This window comes from Ctenocephalides felis, unplaced genomic scaffold (genome assembly GCF_003426905.1).
Source record: "Ctenocephalides felis isolate EL2017-DRISC unplaced genomic scaffold, ASM342690v1 CF-g0.4_SCAFFOLD_01886, whole genome shotgun sequence".
NCBI lineage: Eukaryota > Metazoa > Arthropoda > Insecta > Siphonaptera > Pulicidae > Ctenocephalides > Ctenocephalides felis.
Genome location: NW_020538040.1, coordinates 47,629,011 through 47,653,441, shown reverse-complemented (window position 1 = coordinate 47,653,441; position 24,431 = coordinate 47,629,011). Strand labels below are relative to the sequence as shown.

The following is a 24,431-nucleotide window of genomic DNA, read 5'->3' as shown; positions in this document are numbered from 1 at the left end:
TATCAAAAATGTTGATATTCTGTTCGAATTTTGCATGCAACTCTCTGGTTATTTTTAGCAAAATATTTCGACAATGAAGTACTCCATAGACTTTTATTTGTACACAATTGTACAATTGTTCTGTGTATATTTCTTTCTAAAGCATGTCCAAATTACAAAATATTGCATTTCTACATGAAATGTATTTCATCTATCAAAGCTTATAAAGTAATAAATGTTGCACGCAAGTACCTCGTTAGAACTCTTGAGATTAGTAAGTGCACTTCTGAACTGCATATGCACTCTCGCGCTTGAATTTTAACGATATTCTTGAATTAGTTTTAATATTGTTTTATGGCAGATGATATATTGTGAAATATATTAAGAAGGGGGCTATATTATAACTCACTGAATAAATTTTCGCACAGTTTCTCACCAAACTCTTATATTAAATCATGTCTTTTGTCCCAGAACTTAAAGTCAAGCTGAAATGGGGTGATAGTATTAATCATAACTGTCATGAAAAAAATTAGATCAAAATTATCTAAGCAGTTTGAAAATGAACTTCTAAGTGAAACATGAAGCTTTAGTAAATATGCATTGTGGTTATTGAATTTCGTTCATTTTTTGAACTTTAGAATTATAACCGTGAATAACATTTCTAGGGTCACTGGCAAAAATAATGACACAATTGGCTCAAGTTTTTAAGAATTTTTGTTGAATTATAAATTAATAATTTCTAAAATTGTTTGACATTGAGAGACTCTTCTATAACAAATGCATTAAAGTGTGTAATACCATCAAAAGTTGGCGCATTTAATACTTGATAATTTAATAATGAACATTTGTTTGTGTATACGAAACATTTAAAAATATGTGATACATTCACAAGGAATGGATACGTCTACCACCATAAATTGTATACAGATTAAATATTTATTACATTTTGTTAAGTTTATTTACTTGTTTTTTTTTTAAGTGAAAGCAACACCCAAATATTAACAAAAATTAGCTTTAAACCAGTCACAACATTCAAAGTAAACAGTTTGTCTTTAATTAATTTTTAAATGGTAAATAAAATGTTTGCAAGAAATTGGTGGGTAACCTACTAATTAGTTTCTGGCAAAGGCAGGTTCAGCCATTTCGAAGATACGAGGCAAAAAGTGCAAAAATGTCGATTCAATTTCTGAGAGAACAGAGTATCCGATTTGGATTATTCAAAAAACATTTGACTCGTATTAACAAAATGCAAACATTATTAAAATCTTTGAAAAGCAGATTTTGCAGATCCGATAAAGAAGTTAAAAAAGGAATTTTGTAGTAAAAATGATTTTAGGGATTAATTTAGCAGATATTTTATAGAGAATTTATTGAGTACAAATTTTGTTTACATTTTTACGGGTGTCGTATACCATAATTTATAATATTTTCGTTAGAAGCGGCGCTTACGCGATTGCTCTAAAAGAATAAAAATCAAATTTTTCATGGAATTTTAAAGCTTTATTTTAAATTACGAAACGAGAAGTTCCAGCAAATTACCTTGAGGCACGATGCCATGTACCACTAGTTCAATCCGTATTTGATTCATTTTCGTATGCCTGCAGTTTTTGTTTCAATATATTTTCATGCTTTTTGCCACTCGTTGTGCATTGTGCTTTTGCAATATTGATAATATGACCATGGAAGAGATAGTGCACATTTTCCTTGAACACGTCCTCCATGGACTTGTTATACGAGCTCATATTTATTATTAATTCAATGGCACACCATCCTGCTATGTTGCTGCAAGTTGAAATAGCTTTGATAACTTATAGTTAGCTGCTTTTATGCTGACAACTATTTGCGCAGTACACTAATGCTTTGAAAGAATATTCTAAGTTTCTTATCTTATCTACTTCCGAGTTCATTTAAAATTCCATAATTTGAATTATTTATTAATTTTTAAAGCCATACTTAAAAATTAATTCCATACGTTCCATTTTTAAAACACAGCAAAATGAATTAAATCATAATGCATCATATTATTACATAGTTTTTTACAATGTATATGTAATACTTTATGTTTAATATAAGCTACATAAAAATGTCTGCTTTTTAAAGGTCATTAAGTTTTTAGTGTTTTGTTTTTTAAAGGTTATTGCTCTCGTCACTTGCTAGGAACATTGTTGTGTTAATTCTATCCGGTTTTATTTTATGTCCTAAAGTAAATTATATTTTAACGTGTAATTTTGTAAAACGCTTAATTGTTCCGCTCATATCTGATCGTATATTACAAATAGTAATTCGAAAATGAAAATATTGGCGAATGCATTTTTTGCATACCTCATCCGATTTTTAATTTTATCTTCGATAATATAAGTTTTGAAGTACTATCTTGTTTCATTTTTTTAATTTTAAAGAAAGGAAAAATGATTAAATATTTAAATAAACAATTTTAGAATAATATTTTACTACAAAAATGTTCAATCATATTAGAAATGCTAAGTTAATAATTATATTTATAGAATGCATTTAGTACATTATTCTGTCATTGCATAGTTATACATTGCCTTACTCAAAATATGCACTCATTGTTAGTTGCCGGGCTTGTTCGTGGATTTGTGGTTAGAGATATGGGACTTCGATCAGTAGTGTCGTTTTTGATAACCGACATCTGATGTCAAGCAGTAGTGACATCGGTTTTCAATCAATTGAATTCATTCAATTTAACTTGTACTTTTTTAGTCTGATATATATGCTTGTTATATAAATATATATATATATATATATATATATATATTTATATAAAAATTTTAAAAATGTTTTTTAGATGTAATTTAGCGAACAAATGAATGAATAAAACTCATTCATTTGTCGCTAAGTTACACCTAAAACATTTTTTTTAATTTTCAAATTTTTTTCCATGCTCTTTCCATACAAACTTTGATTGAATTGCGCTTCTATCTAATCGTTAATATTAGGAGCTAAAACTTTCAGAGAATTGTTTTTTATCTATTTGAAACCATTTGAGCCCCTGAGAGCAAGAAAATTCGAAAACGACCATTTTAAGGACCACCCTAATATATATATATATATATATTATATATATATATATATATATATTATCAGCAATCAGATCTGAATGAATTCTATAAGCTGTTGTGCTGACTTCTTAAACAACGGTGCATTATATAGATGACAACTCAAATGGTTGACCTGTCAATATGTGATAACATTATTATTAAGCATTTGTTATAACGCAACAATCGTATATTTAATTTATAAAATAATAACAAATTATCTTTTTCTCTGAAAATTATTATAGTATATGATAATCACCTCATTAACTGTTAATTTTCATATGAGTCATAATAATTCCAATCGTTTTCTTTGTCATTGTCATTCTCAGCATATTTTTTTACTTCCGTCAACAATTGCTTTTATTTGATACGGTTGCAAGTTGCAATATTATCACATTCATTGCAACCTTGGACTAGAATCGATTGCGGTATGAATTGATATTGATTTACTATTTTAATATATTGATATTCGATATGGTAATATATATATATATATATATATATATATATATATATATTTATATCTGTCCGACATTTCATTACAAACTCACTCACCAAATGAAGTAAAGTCAATTATTTTCAGTATTCTGCAATAATTCTTGTTATAAAAAATTAGTGATATGGATTTATTGATTGATATTGTAGGTAAAAAATTAATGCTTCTTAATTTTTAATATTATATCGTTTTTGAGAAGGTACACAATACATTCCTTTATAAATATTTTAATACTGTAATCATCATCAATATTGTTATTTCATAAACAAATGTTTTTGACAGAATCTGATGGTGGACCGTATCTAGTTCCGAAACGCCAAAATTAAATATCTACAAACAACTAATTGTTTTTTAACTTCCCGTAGGGTAAGTTATTGTAATGGGCCGAAAATCGGAATTGAAAATTTTTACATTTCTCGACGTTTTGAAGGTTTCTGAACGTTTTGGCATACCTCAGAAAAAATGGATGTGTGTGTGTGTGTGTGTGTGTGTGTGTGTGTGTGTGTATGTATGTATGGATACAAATTTTCGTCCACGTTTTCGGGCGTACGGATCAACCGATTTGAATGGTTTAAAAAACATTCGATTCCTATTAATAAGGAGAAGAGCTGATTAGTTTTTGGCAAAGACAGGTCCAGCAGTTACGGAGATAAGGAGCAAAGAGTGCAGAAAATAGAAATCGAGTTTTTGAGAGAACGGAGCATCCGATTTGAATGATCTAAGAAACATTCCATTAGTAATGATTGGGAGAAAGGGTTATTAGTTTTTCGCAAAGGCAGGCCCAGCCATTTCGGAGATACAGAGCTAAATGTACAAAAAATGGCAGTTTTTGAGAGAACTAAGCGTCCGATTCAATTGATTCAAAGAACTTTCTGCTTGTCTTAACAAAATAATTAATTTTGGAAAAAAAAAATTTTGTACCATTTTTTTTTTTTTTTTTTTTTTTTTTTTTAATTTTTTGTATATCGAAAATAATTCAGATTTTATTTTTAATTCTGACTATAGTTCTAATATACTTTAAACAAATAATTTCAACTCTGCAATTCAGTTTATATAATTATTATAAATATTAGACAATAATACAATATTTATAATAATCTATTTGAAAACATTCAATATTCCTCGAACGTTTCGTTACGGTACGGGAAGTTCCAGCAATTTGCCTTAAGGCACGATGCCACCCACCCCACTAGTTATTTATTAAATTAATTATTACGAAATGAAACATATATTAATATATAGGTATACATGTATATGATTGCGTATGTAGCCAATATGACATACAATTTAATTTCCGACTATAAGATAATTTTATATTATTTTAATTATTAACTTCCCGTAGGGTAAGTTATTGTAATGGGCCGAAAATCGAAATTGAAAATTTTTACAATTCTCGACGTTTTGAAGGTTTCTGAACATTTTGGCATACCTCAGAAAAAATGGATGTGTGTGTATGTATGTATGGATACAAATTTCCAGTCACGTTTTCGGGCGCACGGATCAACCGATTTGAATGGTTCAAAAAACATTTGATTTCTATTGATAGGGAGATGAGCTGATTAGTTTTTATCAAAGGCAGGTCCAGCCGTTACGGAGATCCGGAGCAAAGAATGCATGAAATAGAAAAGTTTTTGAGTGAACGGAGCATCCGATTTGAATAATCTAAAAAACATTCAATTAGTAATGATTGGGAGAAGTGATTAGTAGTTTTTGGCAAAGGCAGGTCTAGCGGTTTCGGAGATACATAACTAAATGTGCAAAAAATGGCAGTTTTTGAGAGAACAAAGCGTCCGATTTAAATGATTCAAAGAACTTTCTGCTTGTCTTAACAAAATAATTGATTTTGGAAAAAAAAATTTTTGTTTCAACTTTATTGTTTTTTTCAAAAACTATACTTTAAACAAATAATTTCAACTTTGCAATTCAGTTAATTTTTATAAATATTATACATTGTTACAATATTTATAATAAACTATTTGAAAACATTCAGTATTCCTCGAACATTTCTTTACGGTACGGGAAGTTCCAGCAATTTGCCTTAAGGCACGATGCCATACACGCCACTAGTTTTCATTTTATTTCTATATTTTTTCAAGTTGAAGTGAAATATTGCTACTTAAATAGCTAAATTTTTTGTTTTGGTAAAATATTATACTGAATCAAAAACCACCTGCCTTTCTCTACACAGTTTGAAGTACCTATTTTTATTATTGTAGTTTTTTATCATATTCAGATTCTTCACTTTTAAAGATATTATTAAAATTAATGATCATTAGAACGAATGCATCTAAATCGCAGCAAACGCGCATCGACATGCGTTAAATTAAGGTGGCACACTTAAATTTGGATCAAGTGTATTTTTGAACTTTGCTATTAATAAATCTTGTTCTATATTTATATGAATCACTTTCGTTATTTGAATAAGGTATTTATTTATGTAATATAAATGCTTATGTATGACTTGCTTGTGATCAATACAAATTGTTACTTAAGTTTCTTCATTTCACGGGCATTTGAAAGTTTATTAAACAGCAAATAATAATGAGTGTTTAAACTCGTTCAGCAATAAAATAAATAATTGACAAGTTGTAGCTAAGTATGTGAATCGATTAATAAAATCAGAATTATGAACCAATTTTCCAAATAATTCAATTAATAGCCAAATAGATGGATTACTTTTTTACGCCTGGTATGAAATGATGTTCTTCATGATTGTATGTTATCTTATTTAGTTGTCAATACCACGTACAAGAATAGTTACTCATTGAGGTAATTAATTATAATAGATGTTGTCAATTAAAAATTTTTGTTACAAGGTCAGAATTACAATGCAAAGTGCTTTCTCACCAAAAACGATCATTTACATTCATTATTATTATTTCTTCATTTACATTTTTTTAAGTGTTTTTCTAGTTTTTCAGAATTTAACATATTTTGTATAAAAACAAATGCAAAACTGTTGCACTTTCTATATTGCAATTTTTGCATTTGTTAAATAAAATGTTGAACACTGCTTTGATTTTTTTTGAACGTCAAAGCTTTATTACGGAATCAAAAATTGAATGAAGTGACGCACATAATATAATCACCATACAAATCATACAATAAGTCTTTATGATCAAAATTGTTATAAGTATGTGTGCCATTCTAGATATTTCATAGAGATTTTAATTATTAGTACTAATTTTGTTTTTGTTTCAATGGGTTCCGTATCAATATTTACAATGTTTAAAGTTACCTTAAATATTTCAAATAAATGTCCTCGACATTTTCGAAAGTATGGATCAACCTTCTTGAATGGGTATCAAAAATTTACAAGATATTTCTAAATGTTCACAAATTTCAACAAAAAATCTAAGTTTTGAAAAAAAAAACAATTTTCGAGGAAGAAAAGTTGAAAAAGTTCAATATTTTCAAATCAGTCAATATTTTTTCAATTATTTCATAAATGTTTACATTTTTCAAATGTTTTCAAAATTTTCATAAGTGTTCGAAAAAATCAAAATACTCAAAGAAAACGTATTTTGCCTTTCTAAGCTTTTTGCAATTTTACAGTACGGTACAGGAAGATCCAGCAATTTGCTTCAAGGTACGATGCCATGCACCACTAGTTTAAATTTAGATCTATTTTTAAATTGCATGTAAGATGATCGTGGCATTGAATTCCTATTTTATACAACAAAATGCATTTTATTTCTGTTTTACTTTGGAAACTCGACTTATATGTTTTGCATGAAACTGTTTTATATCCATAATAGTTTATTTTCAAAAAATATAGAATTCCTATAATCTTGTCGGACTATAACAGTTTCCGGAAGCACACGAAATATTAGGACATAAAATATCCGCATGATAGTCTATCATAACAAACGAAATTAGGGTAAACAGGCGCGTATACATGAATATTTTGCGAGGAATATGATATTGGCAATAAATTCTCAAAACGAGGCGATATAACTCTCATACACTTTCCAGAAATTGTTCTTGATCGTATACTAATATAGTTTTTTATACAAGCGGTGGAATCTTGTTGATCTGTCAGTTATATGTATGTTTTCATGACACATAGATAAGGTAAATTTATATTATAAATACAGGGTGTCTCAGACATTGACGTTAAGTAGAAACATGATGATAATATTGACCTTTACTCTCCTGAAAAAAAAATTGAAAAATAGTCCTTTGTTGAGAAAGTATGAGCCTTTAAGTGCAAGTGCTTTGGTGAAATCATGATCAATTTTTGAGTTATGGTGGTTAACTTTTATTAATTTTGTTGATTTAAACTTTGGAACCTTAAATGTGAATAGCATTTCTAGAACCATAATAAAAAATAATACAATTGCCCCTAGTTTTCATGAATTCAGACTTTTTGTTGAACTATGAATTTAAATTTTTTAAAATCGGACGTCTTTGAGAGGTGCTCTCTTGAAAAAATATGTACTAATGTGTGTCAGCAAGTTTCATCAAAAGTTGGCGCATTTAATTGCTAAATGGTAAAATACTTAATAGATAATTTTATTCTTGAAAAATTTTGAGTAAAAAACTCTATGCTTAAAAAAACTGAATTTTTAAAAACTTGGGGCAATTGTGTTATTATTTTTTACTGTAATTCGACAAATGTTATGTAAGGTTACGGTACAAAGTTTAGTGAACAAAATTAATAAAAATCAACCACAATAACCGAAAAATGATCATGATTTCACAAAAGCTCTAGGTAGCACTTGCAAGCTTATAATTACCAAACAACGCGAGATAATTGTGTTTTTACATTTTTTCAGGATAGTTAAGGTCAATAATATTTAACATAAATATTACTTTTGCATTTGTTTTATTTAGCAAGCAGTTTGTTTTAACAGCAAAATTGTGCGATTAATTCACTTGTAAAAGGAATTAACGAGGAACTAATTTTTTTTCACTATGAATATATTTTTCTTTATTAATCATTATTAACTTCCCGAAGGAGAAGTTTGTTTTCATAAAAAAATCCGATTCGCTAATTTTATGTTTTCTTGACGTTTCAAGCCATTCTGAATCGAATGAGGACAAATTTGGAAAAAGTATGTGTGTGTGTGCATGTAAACAGATTTTTTGTCGTAAATCGACGTTTTCTCGAAAACGGCTGGACCGATTTCAAAAATTTAAAAGCTATTTCATGTATCTCGATGAGGACTATCGTTTGTTAGTTTTGTGCGACGATCTGCCAAGCCGTTTCTTTATAATTTGAAAAAAAGTGTTAAACTGTTCGTCCACATTTAAGCTCATACTACCGAATCGATTTTAAAAAATCAAAAACTGTTCGAAAGATATTGGTTGGGAATGATACTGATTAGTTTTAGGTGAAAATTTACCGAGCCGTTTTCTTATAATTAACTGTTGAAAAAAATTTAAGCCGATTTTTATGGAACTTTTTTTTAGCGATATATAACATGGTCTTATAGAACTTACTAAAATATTACGACCTTACAACAAGTAGTTCAATTTTATAAAAACATGAAATTTTGAGAAAATGAGTCTTTTTTTTCACGTTAGCTAAAATTAAAATTAAACGATTTACTTGGTTTGTTTGTTTGTTTTTTTTTGTTTGAAAAGATTTATTTGTTCCATATTATATTACATATAAGAAAAAAATGAGTATATAAGATTTTGTATACCTATCATCTGATACTAATACAATTCATTGATATATATCATTTGAAACATTATTGATTGTATAAATTAAATAAATTAAATAGATAATGGAAAAAATCACAAAAAACCATATTACACTGTTGATTTTTGGATGTGTCTTTATAGTGTTATTTATTAAGAATGACTGTCGGTAGGTTGTAATTGTTGTACCAAAACATATCTTGAGTTATAGATCCAATATCCGTGATAGTTGGTTATTACTATGTTTGCATTTTTCAAAAAATTTCCTTGCTTGCTTTTTTATAATTTCGTATATAAATGGTATATTCAGTCGGTTGTGTAGATAGTGATTGGATACATAATGATAAGTGATAGGGTTTCTCTTTATTCCGCGTATCATTCTCAAAGCTTTATTTTGTATAATTTGTAATTTATTTATGTTTTGTTTACTGGTCATACACCACGCAGGGGCTCCATAGGTTAAAGTTGATCTTACCATTGCTAGATAAAGTCTTCTCTTATTCTTCTGATCAATATTGTTGCTAAATTTTAGTAGGGGGTACAATAAATATAATAATCTATTAGCATGATTAACTTTGCATTTGATATGGTCGTTGAAATTGAGTTTTCTATCCATTACTAAGCCCAGATATTTAACTTTGTCTCTCCATAAGATATTATTGCCGTTTATGTGTATGTAGGATTGAGGAACAGGTGATTTTCTTCTTTTAGTAAATAAAATAGCTTCTGATTTGGGAATATTTTGTCGAATTTTCCATCTATTAGTGTACGATTTACTTGGTATAACGATAGAGTACTTGGTCTCAATGAACATACTAAACCATTGAAGTCCTACGGAAACTGGTTCGATTATAAAAATTATTGATTTTTGAACATTTGCTTTAAGAAAATACTCCGAGTTAACGTGTTTGTTTGATTTCAATTATGTGTAATAAATCCACTCGGAATACTTTTAATCACTCATAAATTAATTTATTTTTTATTGATTAAGTCGATTATTTACACATATCGGGAAGTTCATGTAACTTGCTTTAAGGCAAAATACCAATACCAACTAGTTTCATCTTTAAAAAGTGAATTTATTTTTTCATTTGCTAATACGTAGCCTTTTTTTAACTAATTACCTAGTTTTTTAATTATTCTTGAATTACCAAAGTTATATTGTTTTATAATTGCAAGTCGTCTTTGCCATAATTTATAGGGTAATAAGATTTTATCAATTTCGATGAACTTCGGCTTGCGGATATATTGCTTGAAACTTTTTATCTCCATCGACTCTCAGGGGTTGATGGTACATTCTGGCGCATATTCACAATGGATTTTACTCCCTTAGGTCTGAAGTCTAGACACTTCCCATACTACGCACAGTAGAGTCACCGTCCGAATTTTACCAAACGCTTCTATACACATTTCCAGTTTGTGCTTTATTATTAAACAAAACACGTTCTAAAGCGATTACAATGAATTAATTTTCTTTTGTATGATCTTTGAAGTGTATTCATATCACTTGAGACAAGTGTAAGCGATCTTTGTTTTGATAAATGAAAATAATTTGAGCTTTGTTATTCATATGAATTCGAAATGCACTTGGATATAGTTCGGTTATATATTAAACTAGATGACCCGACAGACGTTGTCCTGTACCCATGTCTACAATTTTTTAATATAATATACTAATATTTACCGTTTATCTAAAAATATTAATTATTGTTTTTTAAATTCTTCACGCCAAAATGTATATGCATTTATAATAATAGATGAGCGATGTTAAATGTAGAACTGCTTTAAATAAAATGATGAGTCTCAATTCCCATACTATATTGGAAATTGAAGTCTTTTAAACAGTATAACATAACCATAACCATAACATAACACTAGTATTTCATGTTGGAATAAATTATTTTAATTCTTTATTATTTAAGATATCCAAAATTGCACCTTAAACTACTCCTAATCGATATCGTGAGGGCCGAGTTGTATGTATTCATCTTTACTTTCCCATTTGTTGTTATAAAGTGAAATGTTTATGAATTTTAAAAATATTGTGGAAAGATTAGTAAAAGTTGCAAGGAAATTATATATTGAAAATAAAAACTATATTGAAAATTTAATATCCGAATTTTGTGTTGGCGCTTCCTAACGCGTGCGCTCGTATTTTTCGCATGTTTTTGCAATTTTTGCCATTTATTTCTACAGTATTGCACATACATTTCAGTACTTCATAATCTCATACAACCAACACTTGTTTATAGGGTATTTACTGGCTAGTCTGGAATTAATAAAATCTCTGAAATCCAAATTGCTGTAAATATCTTAAAAAATATTAACTGTGGTGACTGTAAATATTTGCAATCGTTCTGGAGGTGTGAATGGTTGTGACATTTGCTCTTTTCTTGTATGACTTCTTGTTCTGACTAGTCCATCGTATTGAAGGACTGTATTTCAGTATTTCCGCGTAGACAAATGTTCTAGATACCATTTAATTTACTTTTCTCCCAGCTATCCGGTATATTAACAAAATTATTGCTGGTAAAAAAAAAGTTGCACAACCATACCCAGTTTATACTACGTATTAGAAGGAAGTTTATTCCTGAGATAAATCCCTAAAACACCCTGATATTACAAATAATTCGCTACCTTATAAATAACAGCTCTGATTTAGTTTGTTTTCATTGTAATCGGGTGAAGCGTAAACTAGCATTAAGTTAAATAGTTTCGAATTGTTTTTATGAAGTCGATCTTCGCCACATTGAACTTATTCAATTTTTTGTTACAGAGGCACTTAAAGCTTACGGGTCTCGATTGTCAGAGTACGAACGAGCCGAAATTGACAAATATCCAGATGTGTGGTATCTCGGTTTGGAAGCATGTAAAGTTCCGGCAAAACCAGGGGCTCCACTTAATTCTGGGTACGATGACGATAATGGAAGCTACAATAAGGTAATATATCAAATGGCAGTTAGAAATCAATATGTTGGTTTTGAACATAATGATCATTTTCTTATATGTGTTACTTAATTGTAATTATTGTTTACCTGTTTTACACGAAGCACTTACTTTACTTGATAATAATTGGGTGAAGCGTACCTTACATTACCTTACTTAATTAATAAGAAAACTTACTCTGCTTATGGAATTCCAATATTTACTTTGTCGTTTTTCAATATACGATTAACAGTCATGTTAAACAGTATTATATCATCTAAATATCAAACAAAACAAAAATTTAAAAAAAAGTTGAAAATTGAAGAAACTGGCTGCTGATGAAGTGGGGGGTCTCAAAAAATTGGCACCTCAGTCTTGACATGATTTCAGCCCTCCTGGCCATCCAAAGTAAAAGAAATAAAAAGATTATTAATCTACAATGATGTCGCAATCGCCCGAACTAGGGATGAATATTTTTTTTTTTTTTTTGCAAATTGGCGACTGTTTGAAAAAAAGTGTTTTTTTACTGTTTTTTGAGTTTCTCCATTTTTTTATAAATAGTAACAATTGGAATTTGGGGATAATCCTAGTTCGGGGTATAGATAGGTCTATAAACAAGACTCTCTGAACATTTCAAGAGAATCGGTCAATTAGAAATCGTGTCAACATTACTGAAAAAGTCTGTTCTGAGAAAAACGCATTTGAAGTTTTGCGTGAATGAATATGTTTCGGCGCAAAAATCCAAATCAACGAGTTTAGAGATTCATTACAGTTCTGAGTTTCTGAACCTATACATCGAATTTATAATTCATCTGACGATAAACTGTCTTAAATTGGTCTAATGCCTGCCAAGCCAGTTTGGAGACCGAGTCAGTAAAATGCCTATCTCTCCGAAAATAATTCAAATTTTCAAAAACCTTCTCGTACCCATATTCTTAGATAGTTAAACTTTGAAAATATGAAATGAAAAAAATTCAATTTTTTTGAATTTCTGCACTAGAAAACCCCCTTAAAAAACGAGCTTTTGTCATTTTTGTCTTACAATTAGAGGAGAGGTTACTATAATTATGATATTGGAGAAAGCTATTTCAATATATCGAAGACATTTTTTTCTCGAAACGGCAATCTAGCTTTATAAAATCATTGATATCTATGGAAAAATTTAAATGTTTTAATGGCTTGCTGAATTAAATATTTCTATAAAATTTAATCTCTTAAAAGTATTGCTTTTAATTGCTATCTTAGCATAATGATTTGATAAATAATTTTTGTTTCACGTTGGATTTCAAATGGGGTCAATTTTAGAGTAGAATAGAAATGTTATAATAATGCTATATTACGGGTCTATCTTCGTATGATTTGGTAGAACTGTCAAAAAAATTTTATGTTTGCTGAGCGATCAGGCGTTTTACATATAAAACCTAACTTTACGTATAGAAAGACATTAGAAAGTTGCGCTTATGATAAAGTTATTTGACGTTTGTGGTTTTTGCTTCAACAGCAAATACATAGCTTTCTGACAGTTCGTTACTACCAGCTCATACGAAGATAAACCGTAACATAGCTTCACCGTATCACTTCTATTTTATCCAAGAATTGGTCACCAGTACTTTACAAGATCTTTTTTCCTGTTGATCTTCTCTCTTATTTCGCAAGTAATCTCGATCTTGCTGCATCTACAAATATTTTATGATGTATAATTACTGAATGCGGTTGCTGGAGTCATTAATTTATTTATTTTGATTAACTAAATTGTTTTGTCGTCGATTTTTATTCATTTCTCGAAACAAGACATGCGAAATAAATGAAGACCAGTTTTTCAATGAATAAATAACATATTGTAAAAATAATGAAGCGGGTAGGGCTCGAATTCCGGTTACGATAATTACAGCGGAAGCCGCTACGGGGCATTACCATTATCAACATTATCACGCACTTATCTTTTTGCAAAGTACATACTCGTCGTGCTCGTTGCTACTGTGCGTGGCTTACTTTTAAAAATTGAAATTATCGATTGCCCACTGTTGGCAATGAATGTTTTGTTAAACTTACAAACACTTTTAACTTGCTTTATTACTCATGAAATCAAAATGATTATTATTTAATTTAAGCTCCATCAGTATTTTGCGCTTATTATCACATCAAAAATTGCTTTCAAAATAACCGCATATTGTAATTACACTGTATATTTCACAGCATTGCGAAATATTCATGATTATTAACTTTCCGTTGGATAAGTTATAGTAATCGCAAAATAACGAAAATGAAAATTCTTGAATGTCTTTACGTTTTATAGAGGTTTCTAAACATTTTGGAATACCTTAGAAAAAATAGATGTATGTGTGTGTGCCGATATAAATTTTCATCGACGATTTTGGGAACACGAATATGATCTTTGAATGATTAAAAAAAACATTCTATTCTTATTGACGAGGAGACGTGCAGATTAGTTTTTGGCAAAAGCACGTCTAACCGTTTTGAAGATACGGGGCGAAAAGATCCAAAAATGTTAATACAGTTTTTGAGAGAACGGACCCTCCGATTTGAATAATTCAACAAACATTTTATTTGTATTGACAAAATAAAGTATTTTTGCGAAGGTAGGTCCAGCGGTTTTAGATATCGAGTGAAAAAAGTAAAAAAAATAATTTGGCGGTTAAAAATGATCCTTAGACATATGCACGTCGCATCATGAGATCTTTTATAAAGCTTTTATTAATAAGCATAATTTTTGTTACATTCACTTTGCTCTGATATTTCTTCTTTATTCAGTATTTTTAAAAATCTATTATTTTCAAATTTTTAAAGGTTTTTTCAAAATTTAATTTTTGGTACGGGAAGGTAACAATTTGCTTTAAGGCACGATGCAATGCACCACTAGTTCATCTTAGTACCAGATTTAAAGATTTAGATTAAAAGTTTCACACTATGGACACGGTTTTCGAAAATTAGTATAGCAAAAACTTTAGCAAAAGTATAAACAATATCTATATTTAAATTATGATTTTGAATTTTCAAAACATCATTTTCAAAATTATACCTTAAATTATTGTCTTCATAGCAAAAAAAAATATTATTAATAAGGTTCTTTATATATTTAAAATCCGGGCGTGGGAGACGGATCTTGATTGGAATAACTTCAAAGGGCTTTTAATTTTTGTAAATCAAAAATTATATATGTATTGTAAGTCCTATTTAAGGATTTTATAAATATTAATTGTTTTTTATCAGAGTTACCAAGTAAACTTTTTATATTTTTAAAACTTCTTATATTTTTCTGAACTATGGATCTATTTTATCGTGTCTTATTTATATATTTAAATTTTGTAACTAATATTGTGTTTTTGTTTCTATAACAAGTTGTCTATTTTGATACACAGATTTTTTATCCAAACGTTGTAAACTTATTTTTGGGATTGTAGTTTAATATTCGTTGTTAGAAATTGTGCCATGACATTAAAATGTTTCAATATGAATGATTTTTTCAGAGTACGGTTTTAAAATATAATTATTAATGCGCGAAGATGGCACTAAATTAATTAATTATTTTATTACAACTCAACTAATACATTAGTTATTGACTTGATTTCGCAAAGCTTTGAGCTTTGTTTTTTGATTTTGAATAAATTGTTAGTTCGCGTTTAATCTAAAGTCATATATGCTAAATATATGTAAATAATAAACTGTTAGAGGCGATTAACATAATATACTCAAAAGATTTATTTACTGTTTATATCGCTATCAATAATTGCTGCATTTTATGCACGCAGTACGTTCACTTTCTCGTTCTGAATCATGTCTACGTCTTAATACGTGTTTATGCATATAATTGTATAATAAATTTATTTCTTATCAGGCTTTTTGATGCTTTGAAGTAATTGTAATTTTGCTTACTAGTGTGATTTTACTCGTACGCATCTTGCAAATACTTGCAAGGATCTTTATATTATTGCAAAGCTTCCTTAACTTAAGACTATATTGAAATTAAAAAAAAAAAAACTTGATATAACAAGATACGAATTTCAAGTTATTGAGTTCGTTAGCTCAACTTTAAAAAATAGAAAAATGAAGTAAGTGAAATTTTCAATACTATTGATTTAAATGCTTGAATTGTACGTTTCACTTCAAGTTAAGGTTATAGGAAACCCTATTCGATTTATAGTGATTTTAATTAAAAAAATATATTAAAAAAAATATATGATAGTGAAGCCAACACGGAATGGATAGGTTTGATTGCAACCACCATGAAAAAAAATAGAAAAAAAAAAATAGTCCGTGCAGTTAGAGATTTAATCTTTTAAGTAAAACCTAGAGCTTTGATCAAACTCTAACCATTTCTCGGTTATTTGATTGATTTTTATTTTTTTTATTTAAATTTTGGAATCATAACCCTAAATGATATTTCTAGGACCACAGTCAAAAATGTTGACAAAATTGCACCAATTCATTTTTTTTTTGTTAATATGCGAATTTAAAATTTTCATAGTTAGTCGAACTCAAAATGTGCCATTCAAAGTTTACGCAGTATAATTATTCAGTTTGATATCAGACTTCGTTCTATAGGTAGAAAATTCAAAAAATTTCATTTTGGACATTCTTGAATTGAATTAGAAACTATTTTGGCTATTTTGGCTTTTCGTATAAAAAAGTACGTCATAAATAATAAAACGTTGATTTTAACAGTGCATATATCGATAATAAATTCAATCAATGTAATCAATAGTTTTATCAATAAAGGAATTTTAGCTATTGTTTAGTAGTTGATATTTCATATTGGGAAAATTTAAATTGCCATTGCCTGACGAACAAAATTTTCCCAATTTTATCAATGTGTATGTAGTATGTATGTGTGTATGTTTCGATACAATTTTTCGTTCACAATTTCTGACGCACGAATCAACTGATTTGAATGATTTATTGTATTGACTCCGAAACGTGCTGATAAGTGTTTGGCAAAGGCAGGCCGAGCTGTTTCGGAGATACGGAGCAAAGAGTGTAGAAAATAGTAATTAAGTTTTTGAAAGTACAGACCATCCGATTTGAATGATTAAAAAAACATTAAATTTGTAATGATGGGGAGAAGTGATGATTTGTTTTTGGCAAAGACAGGTTCACTTTGAGAGAATGAACGAAGCATTTGATTTGAATTATTTAAAAAAAAATAGCTTATGTTGACAGTGTGAAGAAATGATGAGTTTTTGGGTAAAACAAATTTATTCAAAAAATACAATAAAAAAAATCAAGATATCAATAAAAAATTCAATTTCCAAAAAATATTTTCTTAATATCAGATATGATTCGGATTTTAATTTTAATTCAATATAGAATTTTAAAGCTCATTTATATACTTAAAATTAATAATTTTAACTTTAAAATTCACTTCATTCATATATAATTCTTAGAAATATGAGATAAGATCCTTCATTCTAACTCCACGTCAATTGGTTTTGTTTATTTACTTTTCATATAAGCATATTTAAATGTTGTCGTCCAATTTATGAGCTCTTATATTTTATCTATAAAATACGGATAATAAAGGTTACAGAATTCATAATAAATAATCTATTTGAAAACGTTTAATATTTATCGAATATTATGGAAGTTCCAGCAATTTGCTTTAAGGCACGAAGCCATGCATCACTAGTTTAAATTTTTTATTAATATCATTCCAAATGCATATTATATTGCTATTTTGAATTGTAAACATTATTATCTAAATCCAACTCAACTTGTTTATATTTATTTATAAGAAGTACTATTCTGTTGAAATACTCCCGTGCGTAAAAGCTGCGAAGTGTTTAAATGATTCTCTACCGGCTACTCGGTTTATAGAACCAATCTCACTATTTTTAGATTGCATCTATGCGGATTTCTATTCTTATTCTCACCTTGTTACATAAAATAAATTCCAAATGGACCGCTAGCGCATCAATTTAAAATTCCAGATTTTATATACTCAGTTTAGGATCTTGCATTCATCGTGGTTGCGTAACATTATCTTGAATGTTTAAAACGTTCAAAGTAAACTTTATAAAAAACCCAACGCGAATGTGAATTAAAAATAGTTCGGTTTTCATTTTTATTTCACCAGATTATATATAAAAGCAAATCCTTAATTTGAATATTGAATTTAAAAAAGTTAATCATACACTTCCCTGGATTTTAGTAAGTTTTGTAAGTTTTTGTTTGCATTAGTTTTCAATTCTCCATTATTTCTTACTTGCAGAAGTGAATTATTAAAAAATAATCGAATAGCGAAAAACTCTTCAAAACTAATTTTTCTAGAAACCACTGGTTAATATATGAGTTTTCTATTTTTTACATTTTTACTTTAGTCAGAAAAATTGCTATTGCTATGTTGCATGAGCTAAAATAAACAAGATTAATTAAATATATATTATTGCTTTTTAGAACACTGGTTTCGTAGAATAATATTGTAAATATAGTGGGGTAAGGCAGGGCATAAAGATCCATTTTGATTTTGAGCAATTATATTGAAAACCAAACCAAACCAAATTATACTGTCACCTGATACTTTTTACCCTAAGGCGGAGTAAAATGGAACGGCCGAAGAAAAAACAGGTCCAATGTCTTAGTTTTAATTTTAAAGGGGTTGTACGAAATAATAGCTACATTATTCAACTAATGCAAAATATAAATTTTATGGGTACATTTTGTAAAGATAACACTGTATGTAAAGTTGATCTGGTATTTTGTCAGAGAAAATCATCAGCAGAGTTCGAATAAATATTAATTTATTTATTTCTTGTGGAACTGATTTTTTAAACTAAATTTAGTTTTTTATTTATGATTTTTTATTGTTTACACCTTTTCCCAGAGTAGAGGTTCAGGCAGTCCTTTTTACCCCAACCATATGTGTAAGCTTTTATATAGGTTATATAAAAAAACTGTCAAATCTAACTTAAAATTAATAATACATCTTATGAAACATTTAAATAACGTATACTTAAAATAATATTAAGATCTCGTAAACTAATGAATAGTACTCACACCAAAAACTAATAACGAAAGAAAATACTCTTGTTATGGATTTTCAAAAATTGCCGTTTATCCTGAGAGCGTCAAGGTCATAAACATATTTTGGCATCTACATTCAAATATTGTAGTTAAAAAAATTGCTAACTTTACTGGTTTTTGAGATCTCGGTGGTGGGCCTTTTTACCCGCGGACTTTCAAGCTCCGATCTACATTATTTTATAGAACAAAATTATTAGAGTTAGATCCTGTATTTGTTATTGGACCTTAATTTAATATTGAAATAATTTAAATAAAATAAAATTTTACCTAACGTAATTTTTTATTACAACATGCAGAAATCTTTAATTTCAGTTTAAAATCAGCTTGAGTTTAAAATTCGTCCAATTGATTTTATTATCGAATTAAACTTTAATCTAAATTCGCATAGAACCGTTTAATTAAAACAGCAGTAGATGAAAGTGTTCTTGTTGATTTCGTTTTTATAATGTTTCCAACTTTCGAATTTCGAAGGAAAATTATCAGAGAAATTTATTAAAGACACATAGTGATCATAACATGACTCGATAAAATGAACAATAAAACGTTTGCAGATACATATAAAGCTATGTTATTTGTGGAACAAATTACTGCACTCGGGCATCGCTTTTATGAACAGTAGCGGGCAAGTTGTTAGGGTTTTGTAACATGCATTCAACAATCATAAATTAACTCTAATACTAGCAACACATAACTTGTTCTGTTTCTATATGTTATTTTTATGGAAAAGTCAATCTAACATTTGCATCTTGTCATAAGTATTTCTAGTTAATGAGACATCATGTAATGCCTCAAAGCTTAGATTGTTCTTTTTTTTTTAATTGTTGTTACAACAGCAATCAGAACTTTTACTATATATATGAGATTTTTCAATATGTTTAATATGATTTATTCATCTTTATGGCTTGTTTTTGACTATAAATAAGAATTTATAATTTTGAATTTGAATAAATACAGATGCTATACAATTTTAAGACAAGTGTTTTTATTCCAGAGACAAGATGTCAATAATCTTTTTTTGTGTCCTATTATATTTTTTGTTGAGAAGTTGCATTGTTTACATTTACTATATTAAAAATGTTCTTTCGAGCATACCTTTTAAATCGAATAGAAATCAAATATACTTATGTTACTCTCAGCGTATGAAGTTTTTTTTGCATTTACTATATTTTTCTGAATTTTCGTGATGGTATTAGATATTCATAGAAATATGATTATACTACCCTATGTTTTTTAAAAATCGATTTTTTTTATATTCTCAAAGTTTGACAAAAAGTTCTAGAATGTATGTATTATACAATAAGAGTTCTCAATTTTCAAATTATATTCGGAGGTACAGCTATTTGAGCACGAAATGTCCTCATCTGTTCCTTTGCGAAACTTTAACGGATTTTTTCCCGAAACTGTCTTTAGATACGATACCCACGATTACTCCACTTGTACTAGACTGATTTACTTGAAATTTGTACAGATCATTCTTTATTAACTTCTCTTTAGCACGAACTACGCTCATCTCCAAATTTCGATTTGTCCTATTCTTGATAAAAAATCGCGAATATCTAAAAGCTTGTAAAAAAATTCATTTCAGACAGTGCCTATTTTTAAGAAAGAATTATTTTAACTTGTTCGTAGTTCATATGATTGCGACATTATTTTAAATATATTTTTTTCTTCGGATTATTTGGAGGTCTAATATCATGGATATGGTCAGGCACCAATTTTTTGAGACCCCTTACTTTTTTGCATTCTAATATTAATTTTTTTTTGCTTTTTTTATGTTCTGAAAACAATAACTAATTAATTAATAATGTAGAAAAATATAGTAAAATAATATTCTATGCTTATTTGTTAAAATTCTTGTTTCTAGAGTAGATTCTTACCCCCTTAATGTTTTGCCTAAACACAAAGAACAATTTGTTTAAAATATTCTTTCAAAGAGAATTCGAAATAATTAATGGTTGTGAAATTTTAGAATGCTAACAAACTGTTTTGATCACAAATGAGTAAAATGATTCGATTCAATGAGTTGCAATTCTGTCATCCGCAAAGACAACTTTTCTATTGTTCTTGAAACCTATTCAAGTCTACAACCCTGTTTTTCAAATATTATATGCACGCATAATTTTCATTTTAAATTCCATTATGTAAATTATAATAATAACTCGTTACACATATGTACGTCCGACACATCAACCAAGCCAAATGGATTCTACTCACAAATCATATTTATTGCTGCATGTTTATGAAGGTACTGCAAAAACGTAATGACGGAAATTAGAATCTTCAGCTCTGCTTTACACGTGTACAAAAGTTGGATTTGTTTTAATTTATTTGCAGAGAAAACGATTAAATAAGACATAAGTTGTTATTGAATGAGTCAATAATTTCTATTTGTCTATTTGGTTTTATAAAAGCCATCACTTGCGTTTTCATGTTCAAGCTGATTGATTTCTCACATCAGACATAGATTTCAAATAACACTTTCTTACGTTCCAATAATATCGGATATGATTTTCTATTTATTATGCAGCGCAATTTAATCACACCATTAGTTTACTTTTCTGTAAAATATGATTTTTTTTATTTAAGCGATCGATTCTGATTCACATATTGCTGTTTTCATTTTTTCAATATTTTTACGTATTAGTTTAATTTCAATTGATAATTGGTTGTCATATGGCTAAAAAGCCAATTTTTGAAGTCAGTGTCGTTGTTGAAGCTCAAGAAAAAGATTTGTTACGTTTTGGACTTAATTTTGTGTAAACTTTAATCTGTAGTTTTTTTAAAACCTTCTTGTTTATTCATAGGTAAATTTATATTGCATTTTTAAATAACATTTATTAAAACCATTTATACTCCGAATAATCATTTTGAAATAATAATAATAATTAATTTTGATCGAATATTTTCAGTATTAGAATTCTGCATATTGTAATAAACCTTAGTTTAAATATTTAAAGATTTTTCTGGCAGACATTTCCCCAGAAGAATTCAACCGTGTGAAATATGGTAATCTGCATTTGCGATTCAGTTATTTTTTGCGATGTAAGGACTATTTCTTCGAAATTAACTGAACGAAATAATTTTGAAATGGCAAGGTCACATTTATAGACAACGAATCATACATAATGGATATAGATTTTATTCTTTAGTTCTACCTGCTGAAAATTGTTTTATTCTAAACGTATTATCCCAAATCACCTTGTGATTTAATGAATGATAAATGGTGCTGACAGCTAAAAGGGTCTTATGTTAATTTTGTTTGTTTTGCAGTTTTTCTCATCATTTGAATTTTTTGCGAAAACAAGCTTTGTGTCTAGTCTGGTAGGTTGTTGTGAAAAAACATAAATAAGCGTAACAAAGGTTAATTGCAGACGCACGATTACACTTATTTTAGATCTGCAATATTTTTATAAAAAAAATTGTAGTATATTTGTCTGAATATTATATATATATATATATATATATATATATATATATATATACAGAGTGCCTAGATCTTAACTGTCTTGAAAAAATGTAGAGAAAAAAGTTATCTCACGTTGTATGGAAATTATGAGCTTTTAAGTGCAACCTAGAGCTTTTGTGAAATTATGACCTTTTTCGGGTTTTGTGATTAACTTTTGTTATCTTTGTTTATTTAAACTTTGGAATCGTACCCGTGAGTAACATTTCTAGGACCAGAGTAAAAAATACCACAAAATTCCCCAGTTATCAAGAATTAAGAATTATTGTTGAACTATGAATTTAACATTTTCAAAATCGGTCGACTTTGAGAGGCCCTCCTTTAAAAAAATTATTAAAGTGTGTTGGCAATTCTATAAATAGTTGTCGCATTTAATCAGGATTGTAAAATGGTAAAATACTTGATAATTATATTATTGAAACAATTTGAGTAAAAAAATAAAAATCTAAAAATGTCATGTTTTTTGCTAGTACATTTTACTCTACATACATCACTAGATTATGATGTTTAATGTTGTTGTTCAACCTAACAATTAAACATCTTTCAATGATATAACTATTATTCCATTAAACCCCTTTCAAATCAAAAATGAAATGGTGGATCTTTGTGACCCCTGGCTGTCCCTTTTAACCCCGGATTCTATTCAGTCTTTTTTTCTTTTCATGATCGCGCTTAGAAAGTTTTTCCTTCTAGCACTCTCCTCGGCACTTTTTTATTTGTTTATCTTATTTCTCCAGCTTAATATCTAGTTAATTTTAGAATATTAAATAAAATTACTACTATCGGTAACGATCTTTGTTGTTGTTTTACTCAAATTTTTTCTTGGTATGTTCTGGTTTATTTTAAACGATTCGTAGATTACATACTTTTAAACAAATATTTGCCATTAAGTTTTACAATTTTTACTCTAAATATATTAAAAATATCGTGAATCAAATCAGCATTGCACTTTAGTACATCAGGTACACATGGCATGTTAATAGTACGAACTCATTAATGATAGCAATCTAGCTGCTGCCTTGTTTTGTGTACCGTTTAAGGTAATGACATTCGTGATATTTTATATCGATTGACATAAAAAATAAACGATTCCTAATGTCTATGAATTTTTTTGGACTAATACCAAGATGCACAAACGATAGATATGTAGTTAAAAATACGTATTTGGGACAATTCCATGTATTGGGAGAGGGTTCATGGAAATAGATTTTCAAGTAATACTAAAAATATATTTGTATTCATAGAAATGATGTGCGCTTCGTGTTCTATTTATAAACAATATTTATTCCATATATAGATCCAAGTTGCGATTGCAATTTTATATACTTGCAATCTGTGATACGTTACAATATCATTCTTACAAGAATAGTTTTAATGTTAATGAGAGTTTGTTAATTGGAATCTTCGGAGTTATTTATGTAAATGAGGCTTTGTTTGATATATAAACAATTAAATTATCGCATCTTCTTCAGCATTATATATTTATCCTTTGTTTATTAATACATAATGTTCATTTTAAAGGTTAATGTTATATTATATATATATATATATATATATATTCTATATATTATATAATTTTTAATATAATATAATATAATAATTATATATTATATATCTATATATCTATATATAATATATATATTAAAATTACACTTACAGAAATATTCTAAACAAATTTTAAGTATCGAATTGGAGAGCAGGATGGTGTTATTATGTTCTCGAATTTGATACTTAAATTTGTTTAGAATATTTCTGTAAGTGTCACATGTTTTTAGTACTGAGTCAACCATTGTAAGGGGTAGTTGGTGTTTTTTTATATATC

General features: G+C 28.3%; 1 protein-coding gene across 2 annotated transcripts in view; it reads left to right on the top strand.

Moving 5' to 3' along the window:
* Positions 1 to 24,431, top strand: part of LOC113377880 (dual specificity tyrosine-phosphorylation-regulated kinase 2) — a 174,573-nt gene that overhangs the window by 101,340 nt on the left and 48,802 nt on the right. For both annotated transcript variants that reach the window (XM_026618323.1, XM_026618322.1), the window contains exon 3: positions 11,960 to 12,123. In XM_026618323.1, the coding sequence (XP_026474108.1) occupies positions 11,960 to 12,123 (164 nt within the window). The remainder of the gene's footprint in view (positions 1 to 11,959; positions 12,124 to 24,431) is intronic.